At 37.1% G+C, this 27,508-nt stretch overlaps 1 protein-coding gene across 1 annotated transcript in view; it reads left to right on the forward strand.

Moving 5' to 3' along the window:
- LOC593057 (cytoplasmic dynein 1 heavy chain 1) overlaps positions 1-27,508 on the forward strand; it is a 65,452-nt gene that overhangs the window by 13,097 nt on the left and 24,847 nt on the right. Inside the window, exons 17-55 of the mRNA XM_030998830.1 lie at positions 176-322; positions 805-951; positions 1,564-1,704; positions 2,113-2,216; positions 2,564-2,636; positions 3,741-3,851; positions 4,315-4,434; positions 5,216-5,356; positions 5,827-5,925; positions 6,390-6,513; positions 6,963-7,108; positions 7,261-7,371; positions 8,493-8,702; positions 8,992-9,138; positions 9,975-10,141; positions 10,528-10,701; positions 11,107-11,272; positions 11,828-12,013; positions 12,527-12,727; positions 13,097-13,379; positions 13,693-13,793; positions 14,288-14,444; positions 14,966-15,206; positions 15,736-15,919; positions 16,265-16,477; positions 16,894-17,132; positions 17,552-17,708; positions 18,023-18,244; positions 18,752-18,958; positions 20,017-20,184; positions 20,515-20,748; positions 21,009-21,183; positions 21,503-21,656; positions 21,811-21,976; positions 23,524-23,687; positions 24,137-24,323; positions 24,786-24,881; positions 25,812-25,907; positions 26,381-26,542. Of these exons, the coding sequence (XP_030854690.1) occupies positions 176-322; positions 805-951; positions 1,564-1,704; positions 2,113-2,216; positions 2,564-2,636; positions 3,741-3,851; positions 4,315-4,434; positions 5,216-5,356; positions 5,827-5,925; positions 6,390-6,513; positions 6,963-7,108; positions 7,261-7,371; positions 8,493-8,702; positions 8,992-9,138; positions 9,975-10,141; positions 10,528-10,701; positions 11,107-11,272; positions 11,828-12,013; positions 12,527-12,727; positions 13,097-13,379; positions 13,693-13,793; positions 14,288-14,444; positions 14,966-15,206; positions 15,736-15,919; positions 16,265-16,477; positions 16,894-17,132; positions 17,552-17,708; positions 18,023-18,244; positions 18,752-18,958; positions 20,017-20,184; positions 20,515-20,748; positions 21,009-21,183; positions 21,503-21,656; positions 21,811-21,976; positions 23,524-23,687; positions 24,137-24,323; positions 24,786-24,881; positions 25,812-25,907; positions 26,381-26,542 (6,321 nt within the window). The remainder of the gene's footprint in view (positions 1-175; positions 323-804; positions 952-1,563; positions 1,705-2,112; positions 2,217-2,563; positions 2,637-3,740; positions 3,852-4,314; positions 4,435-5,215; positions 5,357-5,826; positions 5,926-6,389; positions 6,514-6,962; positions 7,109-7,260; positions 7,372-8,492; positions 8,703-8,991; positions 9,139-9,974; positions 10,142-10,527; positions 10,702-11,106; positions 11,273-11,827; positions 12,014-12,526; positions 12,728-13,096; positions 13,380-13,692; positions 13,794-14,287; positions 14,445-14,965; positions 15,207-15,735; positions 15,920-16,264; positions 16,478-16,893; positions 17,133-17,551; positions 17,709-18,022; positions 18,245-18,751; positions 18,959-20,016; positions 20,185-20,514; positions 20,749-21,008; positions 21,184-21,502; positions 21,657-21,810; positions 21,977-23,523; positions 23,688-24,136; positions 24,324-24,785; positions 24,882-25,811; positions 25,908-26,380; positions 26,543-27,508) is intronic.

Below are 27,508 nucleotides of genomic sequence, written 5' to 3' on the forward strand. Positions count from 1 at the left end.
TATGAAATTTCTTGTGACAATTCCCTGAAAACAAATAAAACACACAAAGAAGGAAGTTAGCTCGGCAGACAAAAAAAAGTGTTTAATTGAGGGATTGATATTGTGAAACTGTGATTAAACGATTAAATCTATATCAGATGCTCATGCAAAGTTTTGAACTGTTTCTTTTTATCAGGTTGAGAAGCGCCTAGCCAAACGTCTGGAAGCTGGCATCCGGGCCTGGACCAAGTGCCTCCTTGGTGAGGATGGACAAGGTATGGAGGACAACATGGACACTGATGGACCAGCTAAAGTCAGACCAGGAGGAGATCCCAAGATCACGGTCAGAATCATTTTATATTTTACTTCCATTTCAAAAAGAGTGATCTGTAGATTGTGGAAGATTAATAGAATTGATTATTGAATGGGAAACAGAGTGAATTATAATTTTGTATTCAATTTCAAATAGCAGTGGTGTATTCAAGATTGTGTGAATAGGCACAAAATAAGAAAAGTGCTTTCCCATGTTTTTAATTGCTAGAAATGGTACAGACCTGTTCATTTCCTTCATTTATGATAAATTCATTGTAAAACTAAGAAATGGTCCCATTTCATTACTGATAACAAAATATGTCCAAAAAATTATTAAATGAATTTATAAGTAATTAAATTATTGTTCATCATTTTATGGTACTTTGCATTTTATGCCAAGTCTTTTTCTCAGACACCACTTATCCCTTTCCAGAAATTATAGTGAACATATTCTGATAATTTTGTTTGTCAAACTATTCCTTACTGAATTCTGATTATCATTGCACTTTTCAGGGTCTGATCCATGAGATCCGCATCACCAACCAAGTGATGTACCTCTCACCTCCTGTGGAAGAGGCACGCTATCAGCTCATGCAACAGCTCTTCAACTGGGAGGGTATCATCATCAACCAGAGGAGGCTAGAGAGCTCCAGATACCAGGTGAGAAGATGAGAGGAGATGGTGGTTGTGGTGGTGTGTTTGATGGTGGTGGTGATGGTGGTGGTGGGTTTTGGTGGTACATCATGGTGGTGGTGATTATGTGGATAACGATGATGTTGATAGTTATATGAAGAGATTAAGAGATGGTGGTTGTTGTGGTGTGTTTGATGGTGGTGGTGATGGTTGGTGTTGGTGGTGCATAATGGTGGTGGTGATTATATTGATGACGATGACGATGTTGATAGTTATATTTGTGACAATGACGTATAAAGAATGACGTGGTGATGATGATGATGTCAGATGAGATTATAAGTGTAAGACATTATATTCATGTAGCAAGAAAAATGAAATGATAGTCATGATATATGTAGTAGTATTATTTAGGGTATGTTTGTTTTTTACAACCCATGAAAGAAATATAAAGATTGCATGACAATAAACACATGTGGTATTAAATTCATGATTTATAGGGTGTTGCAGGAAAATTATTAGTTGATGCTATTGATTATATTAAAAGAAGAATCAATTCCCTATATGCATTAAGGATCTCATGTTTACACTGTCAGTGCAGATTCTCTACTTCTAACATTTCATGTATGTTCTATTTTGCAGGTTGGCGTAGAGCAGCATGAATCAAGCAAGGCACAGATCTACCGCAATCTTCTGTGCAAGCTGCCCGATGGTCCAGCAGTTCTGGAGGAAGCTTACCGAGCCATTGACAAGATCCTCAAACGTGTCCAAGACTATGTCAAGGTCAGTCAAAATGAACCCTTTCTTCTTATATTTTTTGTTGTTGCATGTCTACAGATAAAATTGATGATTAAATCCAAGCAAGGTAATACTGGTAACAGAGAAATGTTTCTTGGTATTCCAATTTATTGTATTTACCTGCCATGAGGATAATCTTTGAAACCTGTGTTTCCATCTAGACAATTTTTATTCTAAATTATGAAAGAGTGTATTGTATGGAATCCAATATGTTGAAAAGAATTCTCACAACTTACATACCTTTCCGATACCCAATGAAAATACAATATCGATGAAGATGCCATAGGTCTGTAGTGTATTCTGTTGTGGTTGTGGTCAGTTAAATTAATGAGATGCTCCCCCTTTTATAGTTCAAACCATCTAATAATAATTTGTTGGTATTTTTTTTTATAGGAATGGCTCCAGTTCCAGTCCCTGTGGGACATGCAGCCTCACAATGTCTATGACCGAGTCGGTGATGACATGAACAAGTGGATGATGCTTCTTCAGCAGATCAGGTAATTATTGGATCCTTCTCTTACATAAAGAATTTAAATTTGCTTTTACGTTGTAGCTTTAATAGTGTGTGCATACACCAGTTTATTAGTCCTAAGATGCCGTCTGCACCATACTCACTTCTCTTTACTCCCCCTCTCCATATTTTACTCTCTTTCTCTCTACATTGCCTGATGTCTTTTCATTGTTGTTTGTGTTATTACAATATACATCCCCATTTTATACATTTTTTTAGCCGTTCAACAAGAAAAAAATTACCTATACAGATATTTAAGTTGTAAATTTTCAACTTATTCCTTGACTCGTATATCTGAGTGATGGTGCAATGTTTGAATGTTTTCTTCAACAGGCAATCTCGCACCACCTTCGACAATGCAGAGACCAGGAAGGAGTTTGGACCCATTGTTGTGGAGTATGGGAAGGTTAGTGTACTTCCAAGAATTGTGTAGATTGTATAATATTACAATGTAATTAATCTCAAATTCAATGATACGATACCCTAAAATATATTTGATTTCTCAATTAAATATTTCAAAAACGATTGTTGTAGCATTTATGCAAATTTCAAAAATCATTGCAAACATGGAAGAAAAAAATGACATGGTCATCTGTAAAGAAGCAAGTTTCAAATGACTCAGCCAAAGTTGTGAGGGTATTACTGACCCACCGGTCTATATAGCCTTTAGAGGCCTCCAACTGTACTTTTACTGCATCCCTTGTGGGAGAAAACACTGTTTCACATTGCAAGGGAATCACCGTACCTTCCACTTGCAGCCCAAGGAGCATAGATACTTATATAATATTAGATGGCTTTGAGTGTGATACAAGAACATATTGCTCGACCTTTGACAATATATTCTTGTATCACACGAAAACAAAGACATACAATATTATTCTTCTTATCTATATCAGACTGACTAGCGAAATAATACAATTTGATTTACCTCGGTAAATATTTTTTGTTTTGTAGTAGGCTTTGGCTTAGTTTTCGAGTAATATATATATTGATAGTTGAAAATCCCGGATGACTGAGCAATACAGAGCTGCCAACCATTCTGTATTTGCCGGAATTACTCTGTTTTTTCCTCCAAATTACGGTAGTACGTATTATTTTCTTCATAAAATATTTTTTTAATATTTTTTTAAAAACAATTTTTTATTTTTTTATTTTTTTATTGGAAAAAAACAAACATACCGCACGTCAAACAACCACCCAAAAAATTCCTGCTTGTATGGAAAAAACAGCATGATGAATGAACATTTCTGCATTGGAAGTGTGTCGCGCGTGGTTGTAAGTTTTGTTTTTATGAATTCCTTTTTTTTGCTTGAAATTCCTTTTTTTTTGCCATCATGATTCCTTTTTTTGGTCGCACAAGGTTGGCAGCTCTGGCAATATGAAAACAATATTGGTTAGTCATCCGGGTACTGTGCGAAAGATATTGAATACACTGATTTATTGTACCAATTGAAAGCCTTATATAGATGATATATAATCTACCTTGTCTCCATCATTATTTAAATTGTAGGTCCAGTCCAAGGTGAACATGAAGTATGACTCGTGGCACAAGGAGATCCTGAGCAAGTTTGGCAACATGCTCGGTTCGCAGATGACAGAGTTCCATGGTGCTGTCTCCAAGGTGAGTGTTACTCTACTTCACCCATTGAATATGATTTTTTGTTGTTGATATAACACACATTTTCAACAGGCTCCAGCCCTAATTATCTCTGGCTTAAAACTAAGTGATGGATGTTCGTGTTGGGAGTAGTAACGTGAAGTGTTAAGCTGTGACCGCTTTTAGCGTGTGACACCATGATAAGCTTGTGTACGTTGGGACATTTTTAAAATTCTAAATTCTTTTCTAAATTAGAGCCTACATGTATATTTTAACTATCTTGTTAAATTTCTTGTTAGTTTAATTAATAATGTAATATCTCATTATTTTTGTTAATTTTGGAAAGTAAATAATACCCCAGATGATGGTACTTAAAACCAGTGCTCTGTTGACAATAATCAAGCATAACAATGCAATACTTTATAGCCAACACTGTTTAGTGGACCAACTCTATATTAATTCTTTCGGTTTCTTTCCTCCTCCTCAGTCTCGCACTGATCTTGAGCAGCACTCTGTGGACACAGCAAGCACATCAGATGCTGTCACCTTCATCACCTACGTCCAGAACCTCAAACGCAAGTACCGTGCCTGGGAGAAGCAGGTCGAGGTATGCTAGAGCACTGGAAATTAAATCCTGAATTTCTATACTTGCTAGAATGATAGCCATAATGAAACCCAGTAATAGTTGTAGATTAGTATGAACTGACATATTGTGTGTAAATTTCAAGTCAATGTTTAGATTTGGTATCAGGAAGGTGAGTAGTGTTGTAGAACCTACATCATGTTTTTCTGTCACATTTACAAACACAAATACTAATTATCAATCTTTGAAAGCACAGATAATGAGAAGCTTGTATCATATAGTCACTATCCTTAAAAGATTTGAAATATGTTTTGTAGAAGAAAATTATGAAGTGAGTAGAAAACTTTATGATCATGAGACCAGAAATCCAGTAGGATATAATGACAGGCTAAAAGTAACCAATTGAACGCCAGGCATGAGGAAACTGGATCAGTACTATTTGAAATGCATAATGAATCAGGATGAAATAGACCATTTCGTAGTTAGGAAAAGGGTTAAATGACCCCAAATATCCACAGATCTTTTATTCATGGAGAAGTCCCACTTTGTGTATTTTAGAATAATCAATGCCAAATTCATGTATGTGCTTCATGAATAGCTTTGTTTGCCTTCTTGTATCATAGCATGTACCGTAGGTGCACATATGAATAATGATTACATAACATGAGCACGTATTCATCTCGGTGGGTTTTACAATTTTATCACAAATGACCTTTATCGGCTCATGCACAGATTGTATCTACGAAATGGTCTATTATTTTCATTTGATGAATCATACACATACATTATCTAATGTTTTGCACAGAGCTACCGAGGTGGACAGAAGCTGCTGGAGCGTCATCGCTACCAGTTCCCAACCAGCTGGCTCTACGTAGACAACATCGAAGGAGAATGGGGAGCCTACAATGAGATCATGAAGCGCAAGGAAGGATCCATCCAGACACAGGTATTACTTGATCAAGTAGTGTATGTTAGGTTACAGTTGTCCTAAAATCTATACAATGTACTATGAGAAAATAGGAATATTCTAGAAAATGTTGTTTAGTGTCCCAAACAAACAAACAAAAATATGGAAATCAGCTGTCATAAATGAAATGAAATCATATTTTTGAAAAATGAAGTGTTTCACCTTGCAGCATGTATGTCAACATTTGGATCTACTGTGGTCTAATATGTTGATTTAAAAAAAGAAAGAAGAAGCTTGCATTATTTTCCAGGAAATGTTTAATAGTGTACCGAGCATAATTCCATTGAATCTGCTGGCCTCCATTCATGTGCTTCTGTAAAGCTTGTAGTAATTTATGAGCATATCATATATGTATTTGTATATTTGGTGATATACTAGATAAATGATAATGTTTTGCTAGTGGTTTGAACCATTCAGTTGATACGATACAAAATTCATTTTTGTTACAGGTAGCCAGTCTCCAGATGAAGATTGTGGCAGAGGATAGATCTGTGGAAGCCAGGACTACTGAGCTGCTAGCTGAGTGGGACAAGGGCAAACCCATCCAGGTACATTAGTTAACCCTTTTCCTATGGGAACCCGGTGGCTACTGTATGGGAATGAATGAATGAATGAATTCAGTAGTCAATTAGTTAATTTAGCCTCTGAAACACCTACATTTATACTCACCCAAAAGAGCTCCAAAGTACACAAGTATGTGATGTTGCAGTGAACATCTTGATTCATTTACACATTAGTTGACATGTACATGTACATCATTGTATTTACACATATCACTATATTAATGCAATACTTTGAAATTACAGAATCATTGGTGATACTGTGATAGTGGACATTTAAAAAAGAATTTAGAAACGAAGGTGCTGTCTTAGTCAGGTCAGATGTTATCATATAAATGTACATGTAGACTTGTGTTGTCATTAACTGACACAAGTGTCAGGTGTGAAAGTGTATTCACAAACAATTTCTACTCTATAGTTCCATGAATGTTCATGCTTATTATTTTACCCAGGGTGACCTGAAACCTGACACAGCCACCAACAGCTTGTGGATCTTTGAGGGCAAGTTCACTCGCCTCACAGAGGACAGGGACAATGTAGCCAAGGCTAAGGAAGCTCTAGAGCTGCAGGAACTTGGTGAGCCATTGTTGCTTCTTACATTGTTTTATTCATTACAGCTGGGTTTAGCATCGTTTAGTAGAATGAGGGAGATGAATAGTTGTCCCAGAAGAGGAAACAGGAGAATATTGAAGGTTTTCTTTCATATGGTAGTATTCATCATTGACATGATAGCTCTTTAAATTATTGATAACATGCTATCATTTGTCTTAATAGTGATTTATAATGATTTTGAACTGTAACCCCCAGCCAACTACAGTGGGTGGTGTAGAATCAAACTGTAGTCGTCTTTATGGCCCACCTCTACTTACATGTATGAAGGCATATTATTATTCCGTAAACCCTGTATGACTTACTATAATGGTATTATATATTCAAGTTCAAGTTGTATTATGTAGGTCCCAGTTAATAGGATTTTATATAAATTAGGGTATCTGAATAAACATAAGGTATTTATATTCTTGCAGGTACTGTGAGTTCCAGTGAAGAGAGAGTCCAGGTAGCATTAGAAGAGCTCCAGGACCTGAAGGGAGTCTGGTCAGAGCTGCAGAAGATCTGGGAACAGATTGATGAACTCAAGGAGAAACCATGGCTCTCCGTCGCTCCTCGCAAGGTATGTAATTGTATACGTTATTCATATAGTTAATGACTGAACAAAGTAGAATTAGGATCTGCCAATTTGTTTTAACATCGTAAGGTTCATATCTATTCATTTTAGGCAGTGTTTCTATATTTAAAGTTTGCATCCTCGTGTTCCTTTGACAGCTTCGTCAGAGCATTGACAGCCTGACCAATGGACTGAAGGCCCTTCCATCCAGACTCAGGCAGTACTCATCCTATGAACATGTCCAGAAAGTGCTCAAGGGATATGCCAAGGTGAGCTTTTTATTTCTCTGTCTTTTGCTTATTAAAGGGCTGTATTTTCTAGAGTTTTGAAGGGCCAAATTGTCACTGTATCCCCCCTACACACCCCATGACTAGCACATTAACACACAGGCATCGTAACCAGATATCACTAAGCAAATTAGGTAGCAATTTCCTGTGCAGGTTTGATTCTGTTCGCAAAAGCCTTTAAAAAAAAAACTATAGATAATTTACATTAACATACCCATGTGATATGACATTTGCTTGTTTTGTGACATTAAGCTTTTGAGTATGTTGCTTTGAGTATTCATGTAATATTCTGTTCATTTCAATTTAATTTAACGTAGTTTATCAAAAATACAAAGTGGTAGTCCAGGGACTATTTGCACACTGTTTACAATGTAAACACTTGTCTTAAAATATGATCATCAATTAAAACATGAAAATTAATTAAGAACATAATCATTACAAATCAAAATCACACTTTCATAAAAGTATAAAGCGTTGGAAACAAAACTTTCATGATTATGCACACAAAAAAAAGTGAAATTAGTTGATGTATCATTTTACTGCGGTACAAAAGACAAAATTATTCTAAATCTAGAGGTGTTGTAGTTGAGTGGTTTAGGCACTTGACTTGGAATGCAAAGGTCTTGGGTGAGATCCCCAACATGATACTAACTTCCTTTGGCAAGGTAATAATATCTGTTAAGCACTTATAGACGGTATTTTGTATTAAGCACTATATAAATCCAGATTATTATTAAATTGATTATTCCAAGATCCATAATTATATTTTAATCAAAGCGTAACATTGGATTTAAAAGAAATGAGACAGAAACCATATGTTTTGTAATACAAACATAAAGGAAAGTAAAACATGAGAATGGGAATTTGTTACATCTAAAATATCTTGTTAAGAATAGTAGAAATTATAAAATGTACTTGTATGTATGGCTTTTATCACGTTTATTGTAGTGAATTGCACAAATTCCAAGTTCCCATTATTTATTAATTTTGACATAATATAATACAGAGCATTTATTTACAGAAGCAGGACTTACCAATTTTGTAACAATTGCATTGTTTAAATAATGATAATAAAAAAAGTTAAATGTGCTTGCTATCTCCAGGTGAACATGCTGGTGACAGAGCTCAAGTCTGAAGCCCTGAAGGAGCGTCACTGGAAGCTGCTGATGCGCAGGCTGAGGGTTAACTGGGTTCTGTCGGAGCTGACCCTAGGCCAGGTCTGGGATGTGGACCTTCAGAGGAACGAGCCCATCGTCAGGGACATCATCATGGTAGCTCAGGGAGAGATGGCCCTGGAGGAGTTCTTGAAGCAGGTTAGAGTTTGGTGATTTCATTATCCGAAACAGCTAGTTCTACCTTCTGGGTTTTGTTGTTTGGGTCTTTATTAGACAACATTTTAAACATTTATTTGACTTTTATATAGATGTCATGTTGCATATCCGTTGGTAATACTTGTGAACTTTGAAAGAAGCCATTATTTTTGTAATTGTTAATGAGTGACCTGAGGGTCTGGTAAACCAGAAATTGTAGTTGTGATGCCCATGTCTCATGGCTTTCCATGAAGGAAAGTAAGCAATGTCTTACATATTCGTTTTCTTTCAGGTGCGTGAATCATGGCAGACTTACGAGCTGGACCTCATCAACTTCCAGAACAAATGTCGCATCATCCGAGGTTGGGATGATCTCTTCAACAAGGCCAAGGAACACATCAACAGTGTGGCTGCCATGAAGCTCTCTCCTTACTACAAGGTCCGTTTTTTCAGTGTTTATGTGTTTAAATATGTGCATTACAGAGCCATGAAAATAATTTTGGTGCCTCATCATGAATGTATCGCCACTTAAGTCTCTATTTTCGATGAAAGTGATGGGAATTGCTTGAAGAGATTCTCCTTATCATTATCAGATCTTCCTTGGATTGTAAAGAGCAGATCACAATTGAATGTCATATTTGTATAAAAGGTAATAGGGATTATGGGAAAAGTAAACAGATAATTACAGGGAAGGTATCATTTTTTATTATGGTCAAGCATTTTAATGCAGTAGTCATGGTAGTCAACGCCAAGTTTTGTTTGCTACAGTCAACGTTGCGTATGGCGGAAAACCTCTAAAGACGATGATAATAAAATGTCCCAATTTTCTTTTATAGACTTACGTGTGTTAATCACAGAATTCACATCACAAAAGTCAAATGAGACCACAATGTGTAATCAATCACTGTCAAAGCAAGCCACACACACACAGATTTTTTGTACACAATACACCCCTGTTCTCCAGACTTGCTGGCACATGTACATGTACACATTGTAGTACATATGCGTAAGTCGTAGAAATACCACTTACGCATAAGTCGATGCATTTCACTTGGTCCTGTTAAGGTCAACTTACGCAAGGTTGACTGTATTTTGGTAAATGTGTACGATACATATTAGTAAAAAACTTAGATTTGCCCTATAATCATGCTCTATTTATTCCTAGATTGTGATCATATTATCCAATGGAAAATTTTGATTTACGAAGAGAGTGATGATGTGTATGCTTTGAATGTCAGAATCAAGTTTTAAAAATGATGTCTATTTTTTGTGTAGGTATTTGAGGAGGAAGCACTGACCTGGGAAGAGAAGCTGAACCGCATCAACGCTCTCTTTGATGTCTGGATAGATGTCCAGAGACGATGGGTGTACCTGGAAGGCATCTTTTCAGGATCAGCTGACATCAAGCATCTCCTACCAGTGGAGACACAGAGATTCTCAAGGTAAAATCTTGTCATTGTAAGGCATAGATAGCTGCGTTAGGAAACAAACTCTTCACTCACTTTGTAAAAAGAAGGTATAGTGGTGGAGTAATACTGTGATAAACAAGTCATCCAATGAAGTGTACTGTAAATACAACTACAATACCCTAAGTAATTAACAAGTTTTAACATTTGTTACACGTTTACGAAAAAACACTAAATGGTAATATTAGAATCAATGACTGTATCCATTCCTTGACTCTCTCCTCTTTCCACCAAGTCCATATAAACAACCTTTATCACACCTTTTTATCCTCCAATATAAATCAAATACGGGTGACCTCTTTAAAAACTTTGAATGAGCTCTTGACAGGTTATACAATCCGTTTTTTCTTTGAACTCAACAGCATCAGCACTGAGTTCCTAGCCCTGATGAAGAAGGTAGCCAAGGCACCCCTGGTCTTGGACGTGGTCAACATTCCTGGAGTACAGCGCTCCCTGGAGAGACTGGCTGACCTTCTGGGCAAGATCCAGAAGGCTCTCGGAGAGTACCTCGAGCGAGAGAGGGCCTCCTTCCCAAGGTTAGTGCGATATCTTTTCTTTGTTTTATTTTTATGGTCTATGCTACTCTGGGTGTGGGCATATGTCTACACTGTTTAGAAGGTGGAAGAGAAAGTTATCATTGTTCCAAATTTTCTCACCATGTAATGTGTTATTTATTGATGCAGCTTCAGTTCAGTTAATTACATTTGACATGCATTAAAGTACATTGAATTGTTAGTTTACTTAAATACAGAGCTTTCAAATTGCTAGATTATTTGTGTATCATTTGATTTATTTTGTATACTTATTATTTTTCAATATTTTCATACTCGGTCATCATGTTGACAGTGTTACAAATGTGGAGAAAATTCAGTATGTTTAGAACAATTTGTGTTTATTATAATGTTATTACTCTTCGTTTTATTTCATGCATACTCTTGTAGATTCTACTTTGTAGGAGATGAGGACTTGCTGGAGATCATCGGTAACAGCAAGAATGTGGAGAAACTCCAAAAGCATTTCAAGAAGATGTTTGCTGGGGTATCCACCCTTACTCTCAGTGAGGACGCCACCCTGGTCCTTGGTCTCGCATCACGCGAGGGAGAGGAGGTAAGTCATGCAGCATGCTCTAATAATGAGGATTTCAGAATTGATATTGAGTGGGTTGGTTTTTGCAGTTGAAAGATTTATTCCTCGCAACATCACGTTCCAATGTAGTATATACTTGTATATGAGTGTGAGTCACATTTGTGAGAAGTGGGAATTTTTTTTGCAACTATTTGCGTACAAAATGAATTTGAAATGGAACAGTGCTAAAGATATGATGATGATGATAATTTTCAGGTTTTAAAATATTAGAGATAGTTTTGAAATAAAGAGATAAATTAATGGAGTGATCAATGATTAAATCCACAGATTTTTTTATTTTTAGGCAAATCATGGGTGTAGGATGATTTGTATTATACAGGGACTGTAATACAATGTTCAAGGCTCAATCTACAGAGAAAGATGAGGCGAAATTTATCTGTTCAACCATGAAAATAGCTTATTTATTAACTGATAATGAGGGTAATAAATCTGTTCTTGATAAGACATGTAGTGGAAGATATGCTATCTATCTATTTATGAGTTATAAAATCTGCATTTCCCCATGTAATCATTCAGGTCACCTTCAAGACACCAGTGTCCATCAAGGAGCATCCCAAGATCAATGAATGGTTGACCCTGGTAGAGAATGAGATGAGGGTCACTCTGGCCAAGAGTCTGGCCACTGCTGTGTCCGGTATCACACAGTTCAAGGAAGGAGACATTGAATCTGAGAAGTATCTGACATGGGTCGACCAGTATCAGGTGAGTCAGGAGAAAATGTTTTTAATGCTGCAATGATGAAGTTATGTTAGGATGTATTTAGTATTTTAAAATTATTAGATTTTTGGTTAGAAAACAGTGGGAAAATAATCCATCTCTGGAAACATGTTGAGTGATTGTCTTGGTACATGAAGGCTACACTTTCTGAGCGTCTTGTTACACATCGTCATCTTTAGAGTTAAGTGAAAGTATGGTGAATTGATACACAAAATCATCTGTCCTGATCTTGCCGTTTTATGTAGAGGAGTGGGTCAAGGATGAGGCTCCATTCTTAAGTAACATTGGGTGGGTGCTGAATATGAAGTATTTCCTTAAGAAGTTTTGAATGGTTCTATTGTTTTAACAATACAACAACTTTGAAACAATCCATAAAAAGTGAAGAAAAAGTGCATGATTGCTACATGTATAGATTTGAGTATTGTAAAGTCCAGTATAAATTACCTAACCAATTAGTCACCTAACTTTATCACTAATGTGTGTTATTTTCTGATATAGGCCCAACTTGTGGTGCTGTCGGCCCAGATCTCCTGGTCAGAGAGCACAGATAAGGCTCTGGCAGCTGTGGAGAAGGATGGAGGTAAGGACATGAAGCCAGTAGAGGGTGTCCTTCAGACTGTCAACAAGACCCTCCAAGTTCTGGCTGACTCTGTCCTTCAGGAACAACCAGCTGTCAGGAGGAAGAAGCTTGAACATCTGGTAATATAATCGTGTTATTTTCTCTCTTTATTTCTTGATCTCAGCAGTTCTACAGAAAACTTTCAATGGAATTTTGTACACATACTCCAAATGCTTACATTTATGGTGTTTAATATGTCTTAATAATTTTCATCATTTAGTTCTTTGCCACTGTATGTTCAAGTTTTTATGAAGACTTATTTTTTTAAATTGTTGTAGGGTGTTCGAGAAACCTCGCAATTCTTCCATGGAGTTTTGGTCTCAACTACCTTCATTCTGCTAGTTTACTTTCAAAATCATTTTTAAAATGTTGAACATAAAGAGACCATTTTCAAACGTTTGTTATTACTTACATTAATTAATTAAACTGAATGATGTGAATTCTTCCAGATCACTGAGTTGGTCCACCAACGTGACGTGACTCGCAAGATGATCCAGGACAAAGTGGCTGGACCCAACGACTTCCAATGGCTGTCCCAGATGCGCTTCTACTTTGATCCCAAGCACTCTGATGTACTCCAGATGCTCAGTATCCAGATGGCCAATGCCCGCTTCAACTATGGCTTTGAGTACCTAGGTGTCCAGGACAAGCTTGTCCAGACACCACTGACCGATCGTTGCTACCTGACAATGACACAGGCCCTTGAAGGACGTCTAGGAGGATCACCATTTGGTAAGTTAGTGGTTCATTCCCATTGAGATCTGTGTTGGACATAGATGACAGGTGCACTCACACATACTACATTTTAATGTGCTGAGCTGTTGCAAGTTTCTTCCATGAGTTGCAATTTGTAAAATGTTCATACAAATGGTTAGTAATGTAGTGATGAATATGCATGCATAATCACTCATTCATTTCAAAATTTGTCTACGTATGCTTTCCGTATCATCTGTATTGGAAATATACTTAGTCAATTCATAAGTGTATATACACAAGAGCATCTCTCAAAACATTGACTGATGCCCTGATTGGTTTATATCTGTAGGTCCTGCTGGTACAGGCAAGACAGAGTCTGTGAAGGCTCTTGGACATCAGCTGGGTCGCTTTGTGCTGGTCTTCAACTGTGATGAACGCTTTGACTTCCAGGTAAAATTCCTAATCATATTCAAATTTACTCTTTTACTGTGGGAGAATATGAGAGATTTTTTGACCGAGTCCAAATAAGTAAGCTAAAATATTATGAAATTTCTGTCTCCATATGATTCAGAGTCAAAATTAGAGCTACACATTTATTTCTGAAGTTCAAATAATGGTTTTCAAAGAAACTTTGTCCAGATAACAGCCAAAGAGATAAGTCTATCAATGAGTTCTCTTATTTTCATCTTGAACCAACCTTGAACATGACTATCCAAAAGACTCCACTTCTCTTTCTAATGTGAGATGGTTTGTAGGAAAGCACATCAACAGTTATCTTTATCATCTTCATAGAATAAAAGATATTTGAAAAAAGAGCATCAGGATAATTTTAATCTCTCTTCATCCAATGTGCCCCATTCATGTAGTCCGAGCAGCAGAAAGTGCAAGTAGAATTGATTTCTGTATATATATATTATTTAACGTCATTAATGATTATTTCACAGGCCATGGGTCGTATCTTCGTTGGTCTGTGTCAAGTGGGAGCATGGGGATGCTTTGATGAGTTCAATCGTCTAGAGGAGAGGATGCTGTCTGCTGTCTCTCAGCAGATCCAGACCATCCAGGAAGCACTCAAGGAACAGCTCCTAGATGGCAAGAAGGGTAAGGATCTAACTTGACTTTTTGTCATTTTCAATATATTTTATTCCCACAGACAATTGCTGGAAATACATATTTCAAAACGCATTCTTTAAATATGACTATTAAAAGAAAAGTTTATGTATAAAATTTGTAGATCCTGTAGAAATATTCATTGAAATATGAAATATGAAATAATGTAATCTAGCATACAACTTCCAGGTGCAATCTTTGCACACTGACAAGAAGTCTGTTGATGTATCAGAACCTGTTGATTTTCATAATCGAAGGCATGATTTTATGAAGGGCTGTTTTTTTTCCTTCCAAATGTTTATATGTATTTACTTTTGTTAAGAAGAGAGATCAAGTATCTTGTTTTTTGGACAACTCATATCTCCCATTTCAATGATGTTGCAGTTTTATCAGTAGAGTTGTATCATGCCGGGAGTCATGAACAGTTTGAAGTGAAACTCTACCCCTTGATTACCCATCCCAGTGGCACAACTGGATCCATCTCATTATCTGTATGAATCTGTATTATTCAGGTGAGCAGATCTTGGTGGAGCTGGTAGGCAAGCAGGTGAAGGTCAACCCAGACATGGCCATCTTCATCACCATGAACCCTGGTTACGCTGGCCGCTCCAACCTACCTGACAACCTCAAGAAGCTCTTCCGTAGCTTGGCAATGACCAAGCCAAACCGTCAGCTCATCTCACAGGTTATGCTCTACTCACAGGGATTCAGGACTGCTGAGAAGCTGGCCTCCAAGGTGGTGCCTTTCTTCCAGTAAGTACCTTATCCTGTTTCTTTCACAGTCGTTATTGTATCCAATGATTAGAATACACCACACTGTCATTTTACAGTATTATGGTCATTTGAGTCACTCTCAGGCATGGAGTGGTGTATTTTTGTTTCCTATTTTATATACGCATATTACATCTTAGTCTTGTATGTCTCTTCTACCCAGACGTTCTTAAACAAATAAACAAGAATAAAGTTGAAGAATTATGCAACTTCTAATAAAAAAGTTATGATGTTACAAATATTCAAATTTTTAAAATGCTCCTTTTGAAGATACAAGGCACTGAAGATTGTGACTTAGCTGTCATAGAACGCATACTTGTATAATGTCCTTCTACTAAATATATATTCGCTTAATTTACATCAATAGTAGAAAATGAAGATTTATTTTCTGCCATAGGTCATTAGTACCTTGTTTTCATTAATATCACAATGTCTCTCCTTAGGCAAAAATGAAATGAGAGAGAAAGTGAGAGAAAAAGAATGAGTTTCATCCAAATTTTTATCCTCGCAGGCTTTGTGATGAGCAACTGTCCTCGCAGTCTCACTACGACTTTGGCTTACGAGCCCTGAAGAACGTACTTGTCAGTGCCGGTAATGTGAAGAGAGACCACATCATACGTGTCAAGGAGCAGAGGGCAGAGAGGGGTGAAGATGTAGATGAAGGTTCCATCACTGAGAATCTTCCAGAACAAGAGGTGGGAAGAATATCTTGTTTATGACCATAAATGAACTTTCAAGGTTTCAGTTTTAATTCTTTGTTTCATTTCTCAAATTTGGGTATGTAATACAAATTACAGAGCTTAACTTTGAATACCTGTACCTGTATCAGTTTAAGGAAAAAAGAATTGGGTATTAAAAATCCCAATAAATAGTGCAACATCATTGTTAAATGGGTTTGGCACAGAAATCTCACTTCAATGAATATGTTTGTATATTTCTGTGAACAATGCAATCCATCCTTCATTGTCTTTTCTTCCAAGGATAGCTGTCACAGATAAAAGCATCTGAGTGCACTTTTGTTTATTTCCACTCTTTTGTAGATCCTGATCCAGAGTATCTGTGAGACGATGGTACCCAAACTGATCGCTGAAGACATCCCTCTGCTCTACAACCTGCTATCAGATGTGTTCCCTGGCATCTCCTACACCCAGGCAGAGATGAAGGGACTCAGGAGAGAGTTGGCCAAGGTCTGTGAGGAAATGCACCTCACCTACGGAGAAGGAGATGAAATTGGAACCTCATGGGTTGAGAAGGTAACACAGTTTTGATTCATTATTTTTTTGGGTGGGGGCGGAGGTATTTGGGAACTCGTTTTGCATTTGTCTGTGTTTAAATATTGAAAAATTCATTTTCCGTACTCAAAGAGAAAATATGGAATAGTACCAAAGATAATTTTGTTCTGTGTCTTGAAAAGCTACGAAATCATAAATGTTCAATCTTAGCCTATAATGATCAGCCAAGTTTACCTACGTGTTCAATAAATAATTTGTTTTAATTGTGTATTTGATACAAGCACTATTCCATGGGATCAATTATTTATTACTCTACAAGATATTTTTGAAAGAATGACCCGCTTTAAAGACAAACTTTTGGATTGTATGTCCTTTTTGCAGCCTTTAAAGGTTTAAACACACTTACCATACCTTTGTGAAATTTGTCTGATGAACAGGTGCTCCAACTATACCAGATCTCCAACCTGAACCATGGTCTGATGATGGTGGGTCCCAGCGGCAGCGGCAAGAGTACCGCCTGGCGTGCACTGCTCAAGGCTCTTGAGAGACTGGAAGGTATTGAGGGCGTGGCTCAGGTCATTGACCCCAAGGCTATCTCCAAGGAAGACCTCTATGGTACACTGGACCCCAATACCAGGGAATGGACTGACGGTCTCTTCACGCACTTCCTCAGAAAGTAAGAAGGGCGCGTTATCTTATTCATCTCAGTTATTTTTCTTTGAGTCAAAAGATATGGCCATTTGGTGGCAAATACACATATCTTGCAAGTTGTACACTTTTGTTGTAAAGTGCTGTAATATAAAAAAATAATAATAAAGATGGTAACAACAGTGATGATAACAACAGTGGTAATAACATTGATGATGTGCTCATATCCACACCAAGAGAGAAAATATAAAGAAGTAACCCTTTCAGAATTCGTGCTGATTGTATGATTGAAAATGATGAGAAAATGATGTCAAGAAAAACCATACATTTTATATATCAATTAAAAATATTGCTGAAGTTATATCCCCAAAGATTATTAAAAGACAAATATTGCTGAAATTTTGTCGGATAAAGGATTATTTTATTTCCATTTCTTCTTTAATCTAGGATCATTGACAATGTTCGTGGTGAGATCAACAAACGTCAATGGATCATCTTTGATGGTGATGTTGACCCAGAATGGGTTGAGAATCTCAACAGTGTACTGGACGAGAACAAGCTACTCACCCTGCCCAATGGAGAACGTCTTGGCATACCTCCTAATGTAAGTTTTTGTTGGTCTTGCGAGTGGTAATTTCATGGAAACATTTACAGAGTGGGCCTAGTGGGGCTCTGTACTATTTAAAAAATTTAGTTGGGTAGGTTTTATTTGTATAATTGCACAGACAGTGTATGAATACCAGCTACAAGAAGACAAATGGGAAATATGTAGCAGTTTGAGAAGGTATAGTCACTATAGAAATTGGCAAAGTGACCATCAGCCATGTCACTGAAAGATCACAACATTTCATTTGCAAAGAGTCTCTTCAAATTCACATTCTTACCCCTTCTAATGTATCAATCTTCATCCTGTGGTAGGTGCGTATCATGTTTGAGGTACAGGACCTTCGCTACGCCACCCTGGCCACTGTCACCCGCTGTGGCATGGTGTGGTTCAGTGAGGACGTACTCAGTACTGAGCTCATCTTTGAGAACTTCTTGACCAAGCTTCGCTGTGTTCCCCTGGAGGAAGGAGAGGATAAGACCTACAAAAGCAGGGATTCTGGAGAGAAGGAGGATGTACTTTCACCTGTCATGCAGGTGAGAAATCTCTCTTCTTCTCTTGTCCATTTTCCATGTGTCAAAACTATTTGGGAGCATTAATTGTTTGCTGGTGTAAATTTTCATACAAACTCATGTTGCGTGTATGATGCACGTTTTGTACTGGTAAAAAAATGCTGAGGAGCACTCTTTATAGTACATGTATAAGTGTATCTGCTAGACTGCTTTTTTTATTCAAGAATTTGTCTTTTATATCTACTCACAATCTTTTATATTCCACTTGTATCATTGTGATTGAAATAAAATATGAACATAAATGTACAGTGACACATTTTTTAAATCAATATAGAACAGTGATAATCAAAATGAAAATTTTTTCAAGGATTAGATTTGAATTGATACTGCTTTTATCTGTTTGGGCAGTCATGTCTTTTGTTTATATTCCTGGTGTTAATTGCAGGGTAAATTGTTAATTCACGGCTTGTCATAGACCTGATAAATAAACGCTGATTCATTGTAATGAATATCCCATACTCTCCTCACTAGGTTCAAGTGGACAGTGCCAATGTATTTGGTCCCCACTTCTCATCTGACGGTGTGGTGATACGTTGCCTTGAGTACGCAGCCAAGCAGGACCAGCACATCATGGACTTCACTCGCTTGAGAGCGCTCAACTCTCTCTTCTCCATGCTTCATCAGTGTATACGCAACATCATCCAGTACAACCACACACACAGTGACTTCCCCATGCAGGTAGGTCAGAAAGGAGCAGGGGCCCGTTTCATTAAACTTTCTATCTATAACATATGCTAAATTTCTATGACAAATTTACTCTCAGCCAATCAGATGCCATGATTTCAGTAGCTTATAACAGTAGCTTGTAACTTGCTATTGATATCAAGTTTTATGAAACAGGGCCCAGGTTTTAATTATATCATGCAAAGTGTAGAGGCGTCATGGTCTAGTGGATATGTCACCTGACTGTGGATCACATTATGGTTCACGGTTCGATTCCCCCATGGCACTAATGTCCTTTGGCAAGACATTAATTTACATTCGTCACTTTCTATTCAGAGAGGAATTTATTCCTTAATTGCTTTTAGCGCCTTAGGGCAACTGCGCTAAAGCAAGAGTAACAATGCAACTTTGTAGGTGCCCTGAGCATCCCCTGGGATGGATACATGGGCAATATAATTGTAGCTATTATATCAAGAACAATGGAAAACTAGATTGATAGAAACAATCTCTAAAGATCATCCAGTGAAACCACATCAATGTTAAATTTCTTGGATAAAGTAGGTTTATGCTCATTGGCACCCACAGATCGAATGCATTGGTCATTGAGTCGAAGAAGGAAGAAACTAATAATTATTAGATTGCATGATATGTTGATAACAATTATCCTTAACGATGCAAGGAGATTGAAATTTTAAAAGGGTGATATAAATAGCCTCAATTATTATCATACTGAATTACTGTGATTGATTTTGATATGACCTTCCTCCATACAGCTAAAGTACCATTTGCAGAGTCACTAGTGTTCAGATATAGAAACAAATTGATAATATGTTTTTTTTCCCCTTCCAAATATGAATGTAGATCAAAATACTTTTCCATTACTCTGGAAATCTTTCTAAAATAAACTTTGGATGGTATTTTCTACCACCTTACAGCCAGACTAATCATAGTAGTATGTATCTCATGAATAACAATTGGGACGTTTTATTTCCTCCACCTTAAAGCCAGACCAACTTTATAAATATGTGTCCAATGAATAGTAATTTGGATGTTTTATTTCTTCCACCTTACAGTCGGACCAACTAGAGAAGTATGTGTCCCGTTACCTGATCCATGCTCTCCTCTGGTCATTCACTGGAGACAGCAAGATGAAGGCAAGGACGGAATTTGGAGATTTCATCCGTGGTATCACCACCATCCCTCTACCGGCTCAACAGACTATACCTATCATCGACTTTGAGGTGAGTTTTCTTCTATGACTTTTAATTACTGATGTAAAGTAATCAATTGATTTGGAAACATGCAGTTTCTGATTTATAATTAATGAATTCTAGTTATGAAGAATTCACTTTTTTGTGTATTTTACAGCAGCTGCTGAAATCACTGTAAATAATAAACCTACGTGAGCAATTAGGAATTTGGACATAAATGATTTCAATTGAATTGAAATTGAGGTGAAGACCCACAAGAAAGCTGTGCCTGTTGTAGTAGTAGTCTGGATACAGTACACCATGAGGTCCTTCTGTACTTACTAATGCACTTATGTTCTAAATGACTTTTTTGATTGCTAGGTATCTATATCAGGTGAATGGGTTCCATGGCAATCCAAGGTGCCTCAGATTGAGGTGGAGACTCACAAGGTAGCTGCCCCTGATCTAGTGGTACCCACGCTTGACACCGTCCGTCATGAGGCCCTTCTCTACACCTGGCTAGCGGAGCACAGACCCATGGTGCTGTGTGGACCCCCTGGCAGTGGGAAGACCATGACGCTCTTCAGTGCTCTCAGGGCCCTGCCAGACATGGAGGTGAGTTTCTTGGAATGATAGTGATTATGGTATTGCACAATGGTAATGGTGAAAAGAGCTGAATTGTTTGAACTGAGATAATAGATAAAGGAAGTTAACCATTGGATGGTGATGATTGTAAATCCATGTATGAGCTGAAAAGACCCATTGTTATATCAGTACCAATTGCTGTTGGTATTTCCTGAATCTCCAGTCGATATATGAAACTTTTTAAAAGAAATTTAATTTCTTTTTTAAAACATACTTTTTTTATTCTGTAGGTTGTTGGATTGAACTTCTCCAGTGCCACCACCCCAGAGCTGATGCTGAAGACCTTTGATCACTATTGTGAGTACCGACGTACCCCCAATGGAGTTGTCCTAGCCCCGGTCCAGTTGGGCAAGTGGCTGGTGGTCTTCTGTGATGAGATCAATCTGCCCGACATGGACCAGTATGGTGAGTGAATAACTATTTTATTGTTGTATTACGGAAGGGTAACCTTGGTTTTTTTTGTTGGTTTTTTTAGATGGATGATAAAAAAATGAGAGAGTGAAAAAGATTAAGAGAGAGAGAGGGAGAGAGAGATATATAAGAGGGGGGGGGGGGGAGAAGGGGAGGGATCAAGATAGCAGTGATTCATATTATGATTAGGGACAACAATAATTAAATGGAAGGAAAAAAATGTTAAGGAGGAAGAACAGAAATCAAGAAAAGCTAAAACAGGTGTACTACTTTGGGATCTTTCATTGAACAAGTTTTTGTATTGAATTCACAGGAACCCAGAGGGTCATCTCCTTCTTGCGTCAGATGTTGGAGCATGGAGGCTTCTACCGCACATCAGATCAGGCTTGGGTCAAGTTTGAACGCATCCAGTTTGTTGGTGCTTGCAACCCTCCAACAGATCCTGGCAGAAAACCACTTTCACACAGGTAGGTATCATTCGGGGCATAGTTTTCAGATCAAACTTTGGTTGGGTTTGAGTGCATCCATTTTGTAAGTTTCTGACCTTCGCAGAAACATTCGCTTTAATTACATTTACTTGACTTTGGTACTAGATATATTTCTGTTTCGTTGTCTTTACAGGTTCTTGCGTCATGTGCCGGTAGTATACGTGGACTACCCAGGCCCAGCATCACTGACCCAGATCTACGGTACATTCAACCGTGCCCTTCTGCGTCTCATCCCTAGCTTGCGTACCTATGCTGAACCTCTCACCAATGCTATGGTGGAGTTCTACACTATCTCACAAGTAAGTCATAGCATCGTTCATGGAAATGATTGTAATGGTTTTCAAGACGGTCATAAACGCTTGTGATAAATCAATTAAAAATTGGGAGATTTTTCATACGCAGTGTCTTCAGGAGTATTGAAAATAAAATGAGGATTGATATGGAATCGGTTGTCATAAAAGACATTTAGATAGGAAGTTTCAAGATGTACAGATATACAAGTATTGTTACATTAAATTGATAATAATAAACGTTGTCATTTTTGTCTCGCCTGCGTAGCAAAAAGCGAGACATAGGCGCCGCTTTTCCGGTGACGGCGGCGGCGACGGCGACGGCGACGGCGACGGCGACGGCGACGGCGTCAACATCAAAAACTTAACCTAAGTTGAATTTTTGGTATAATTTTTAAAGTATAAGTTCTTAGTCAATGAAACTTTGACTATAGGGTAATCAAGTATCCCCAATCCTGTGAGTAGAATTTCAGATCACAAAGTCAAGGTCAAAGGTCATTTCAGGTCAACAGACTTGGACTATGTTGTAGCATCATCATCGAAAACTTAACCTAAGGTTAAGTTTTTGAATTTTTGATATAATTTTGAAAGTATAAGTTCTTAGTCAATGAAACTTGGACTATAGGGTTATCAAGTCTCTCCAATCATGTGAGTAGAATTTCAGGTCACTAAGTGAAGGTCAAAGGCCATTTAAGGTCAACAAACTTAGACTTTGTTGTGGCATCAACATTAAGATTTTCAAAATGCTTCTTCTTCGTTATTTTTCAACCGATTTTGATTCTGATTGTTTCATATGATAGGGCTAGGAGGGGATTTAAAATTTCTACACAGAATCATGAAATTCATTATCTATGCTAATTTATGCAAATTTATTCGAAATCACAAAAAAGGCTTCTTCTCCTTCACTTCTCGACCGATTTTGATTTGGTTTGCTTTATATCGTAGAGCTAACTTTGGTACACTAAACTTCTATTCAGAATTTTGAAATTGTTCTCCATTAATTAATTATGGTAATTTATGCAAATTTATTCCAAAAATAACAAAAATTGCTTCTTTTCCCTCATTTCTCGACCGATTTTGCCTTATCTGGTAGAGCTAAATTTGGAACAATAAACTTCTACACAGAATTGTGAGATTTTGCTCCATTGATTATTTATGGTACTTTATGCAAATGAAATGAAATTATGTCCCTTCCAGGGCATCAAATTTCTATTTTTGACCAGTTCAAAAGTGTACCACATAAAATTTACGATATTTGTTGTTGTGAGATGCGGATGAACGCTACGTCATTGACGTTCTGTTTTATCATATTGAATTGCGTTATGCAGGCGAGACCGCCGAGAGCGTTTCCCTTGTTTCCCTTGGCCTTTGAGAGATTTTCCTGGTTTTTCCTTGCTTTTAAAAGTTGCACACTTTAAAGTTATGATTTGTTGAACTGAGGCTGTTACTCTGCTTTTATGATCTTAATTTCTTAGGAGAAAGTGTAGCAATGTCAATATTAGATCATAATGAATGTTATTCCACTGACAACTCTGTCTTGCCCATCTGTATTTCAGGAACGCTTCACTCAAGACATGCAACCCCATTACATCTACAGTCCTCGTGAGATGACTCGTTGGGTGCGTGGCATCGTCGAAGCACTGCGCCCTCTGGAGTCTCTGTCTGTAGAGGGTCTGGTTCGCATCTGGGCTCATGAGGCTCTACGTCTCTTCCAAGACAGGTACATATTTCAAGTTCTTTAAAAAAATGTGGTCTTTAATGATACCTGATAGAATAATACAGGTCAATTTTTATTAAGATGAGTTTTGTATTGTTAACTTTTATTTTTAAACATTTAACCAGCCTTAAGCATTATATTTGAATTGGTACTAGTTTAAACACCATCTCAAGTGCTCCTCCATACACATAACAACAACAAAACAAAAATTATAATTCTTATAAAATGCATTTGTAGTAGAAATTATTGGATAACAACATATAAAAAGTGGAAAATACTTGCATCAGTTCAACTGATGCTATTACAAATGTTGATTTCATGTACAATTATGTAATTGACATGCACTTGTAAATTTCATACAAAGTTTTTGTGATGACACAGACTATTTGAGACTTTATACTCCAATTTCAGCTAATGTATACCATGATAAATGACCCTTTTATTTGTTACAGGCTTGTTGAGGATGAGGAGAGGATGTGGACAGATCAGAACATTGATGCGATTGCTATGAAACACTTCCCCAACATCACCAAGAAGGAGGCTCTTGGTAGACCCATCCTCTTCAGCAACTGGCTCTCCAAGGATTACATACCGGTGGACCAAGAGGAGCTCAGGGACTATGTCAAAGCTAGACTCAAGGTTTGACACTTTCTGGGGACATTTATAGTACAAGGTCTAGATTTGTGGCATCAACTATACAAACCCCCTATGTGCGATTAATTTTGGAGGGAAAAAAGGATAGTTTTAACTGGGATTTCTTTTTTTCCTCTCCATTTCAAACTGATAATTGAATTTTTTGCAGGTTTGTCTTGTCCATAATTTCTATTATGAAACATATTTTGATAGCTTTAAAAATGTAAAGATTCCAAATAGCACATTGGTATATATTTCTTGTAATATTTCAGAGTGCCACTTCATAATTTCTAAGGTTCATAAGCTCATGAGACACAAATGGGAATGTTTAAAACCCTTACAGTTAATGAAGATAAATAATAGACAAACGTAAGAACCCTGCTTGTTCTTGAAATGGTTGATATCTACAATGATGATGTTAGTCTCGGCAGTAGAGTAATAAGAAGCCTCATTATGTTTGTATTGTAGGTGTTCTATGAGGAGGAGCTGGATGTACCCCTGGTTCTGTTCAACGAAGTCTTGGACCACGTCCTACGTATTGACAGAATCTTCAGACAACCACAGGTACGAGTTTAATGAGACCTGTGTGGATTATAGTTAGACTATTATTTTGATATATAACAAATAATATTATCAACTTGGAAGTAATTTTTGCTTTACTCAAGTAATATTAAGGATATATTGACTGCTTTGAGAGGCATAGTGGTTTCTATAGGGTCAAGGGAAACTCACAACCTGCTATGACCCCAAGGCGCTTGCGCCGCGGGGTCATAGCAGGTTGTGAGTTTCCCGAGACCCTATAGAAACAACTATGCCTCGAATATTAAAAGCAGTCAATATATATTTTATATACCGAAAAAAAGGAAAATGTTGACTCACCCATTTAGGTTTCCATCTCTTTGAAGTCATGAATATTAACACCAACAATAACTTGTGTACAGTATGAAATCCAACAAGCTGTGCTCCAGTAGAACAGGGAATACCAACCACGTTTACACGAACAGTAACTTTGGATTGGTACATTCGTCGCCTGAATGCAGCGACCAAAATCGAATTGCACTCAAACACCGTTAACGGTATTGCGCATCGGTCATCGCACAAAAGAAACTTATACGGTAACACGTAAACCAAAATGGGGATCGCAGCAAAATGACGTCACGTTTCACAGCCATGGAAAAAGTGCTATGAAAAATGGATATAAACCGGTAGAGCCGGGAAAAATGACTATGAATTTCAATTAGCGGGCATGGTTAAGAACATGACTGCATTTTCAACCAATCAGAAGACAGGATTAGTAAAGAATCTTAAAATGAGGTATATAATTCGTTATATGTATACCTGTATGTAATCAAATCAGTAAAACGGTAGATTTTTATTTTTGTAATTATTGCCTGCTTAATTTTTTTCACCTGTATTGTTTCATGACTGTTAATTGATGTAGCAGTTTCCATCTGAAATGTCTTCATTCAATGTGACGTTCTGTTATTATTACAGGGTCACTTGCTTCTGATTGGAGTGAGTGGTGCAGGAAAGACAACACTTTCACGCTTTGTAGCCTGGATGAATGGTCTCAGCATCGTCCAAGTCAAGGTAAGTACTACATAACACTTGAAGGTCTTCTCCTGTGGTTGGATTGTGCATGAAGCGATTTAATAAGCTGATGAATTTAAAATATAACAAAATGAGGGAAAATGTTATGAGAAGTTTCAAGCTAAATAAGTTATTGTTTGAGTGTTTAAAGGGCCAAATGTATGTAGCTAACCAAATATATAGAAAAAGAAATTTACTTACATCGTTAAAAAAATAATTATGTGGAAAAATATTTCACTTGATTTCTGTTTTAGTAATTGAAAGATGTATGCAAATTCATGTTTAAGCCAGCTTCCTTTCAGATGACATTGGTTTTAAGAAGTTATCACAAATAATGTGGAATATATTTAGCTGTGAACATGTGTGAGTATGCTTATGAGGAATGTGCTATGTTCTGCCAAGCTCCTCCACAACACAGATAGCTCATTTAACAACATTTATTTCTAATTATTCTTTAACCTTTTGATATTCAGGTACACAACAAGTACACTGCAGCAGACTTTGATGAGGACCTGAGAATAGTGCTTCGTAGATCTGGTTGTAAGGATGAGAAGATTGTGTTCATCATGGATGAATCCAATGTCCTGGATTCCAGCTTCCTGGAGAGGATGAACACCCTGCTAGCAAATGGAGAGGTAAGAATACCAGGGACCTGTTTCACAAAGCCTTTGTTTCAATGACAAATGACAAAAATCGGTGACAAATCTGTTGACAACCAATCAAAAGCAAGGATTTCGGTAGCTTATAACAAAAACTGTCATTTGTCACCGATGACAATTTTTGTGAAATGCCCCCCAGGTGGTTGTTACATTGTGTCTATGGCTCCCGAGTCAGTATGAAGGGTCTAGGCCTGGTCTGAAGTTACTATTATTTAGAAGGCCCAAAGACAAATGAGTGCTCGGACAATTTAGTTATTCAAAAATAATTGAAAAAGGGGAACTGTATGATGTGACATATGATTAATTGTTCTCCTACATTTTGTAATTCTTTTTTCATTATTGTTGTTCTTTGTAGAATGCAGATGCTTTTAATGTGATTTCATCCTTTGCACTAGTGCGCCGTGAGCTTTTGATTTCTAGTGGATTTGGTGCCTAATAAATATTATTATTATCATTTTGCACCCAGATTCTAAAACAAACTTTTGGTAAAAAAGAGCTACTGTAAATAAGTCGCTGTCAGGTAGAATTTAATACAAAATGTTTCTAAACATAAAAGTCCAATTCAAAAGTCCAGTTTATCGTAAAATTAGCTGCCCGAAATAAAATATTGTGTAAACATTAATCCTTTTGTGTTTAGATCAAATATTTGCATCTTCTTCAGCTTCTTTTTTAAGGAATCCTATATCATGGTGTAATCCACTGGAAATAAGAATGTCCTATTTTTCAAAGCAGTGTTAATATCCAGCTTATCACCTATCTATTAGTTTTTCCGATATTCTGCAAATATGAAAACACATCGGGGGTACCAGGGATGTTTCAGATAGATGAATATGCAATACTTATCTTTCACTCCAAATGTCAGTGAACTTTTATTTATATGTTCTAAATAAGGAATGATCTGTAACAATCAGGAATTAATCCATATTTTTTTTACCACCCGTA

The sequence above is a fragment of the Strongylocentrotus purpuratus genome, unplaced genomic scaffold (genome assembly GCF_000002235.5).
Source record: "Strongylocentrotus purpuratus isolate Spur 01 unplaced genomic scaffold, Spur_5.0 spur5_scaffold_5, whole genome shotgun sequence".
NCBI lineage: Eukaryota > Metazoa > Echinodermata > Echinoidea > Camarodonta > Strongylocentrotidae > Strongylocentrotus > Strongylocentrotus purpuratus.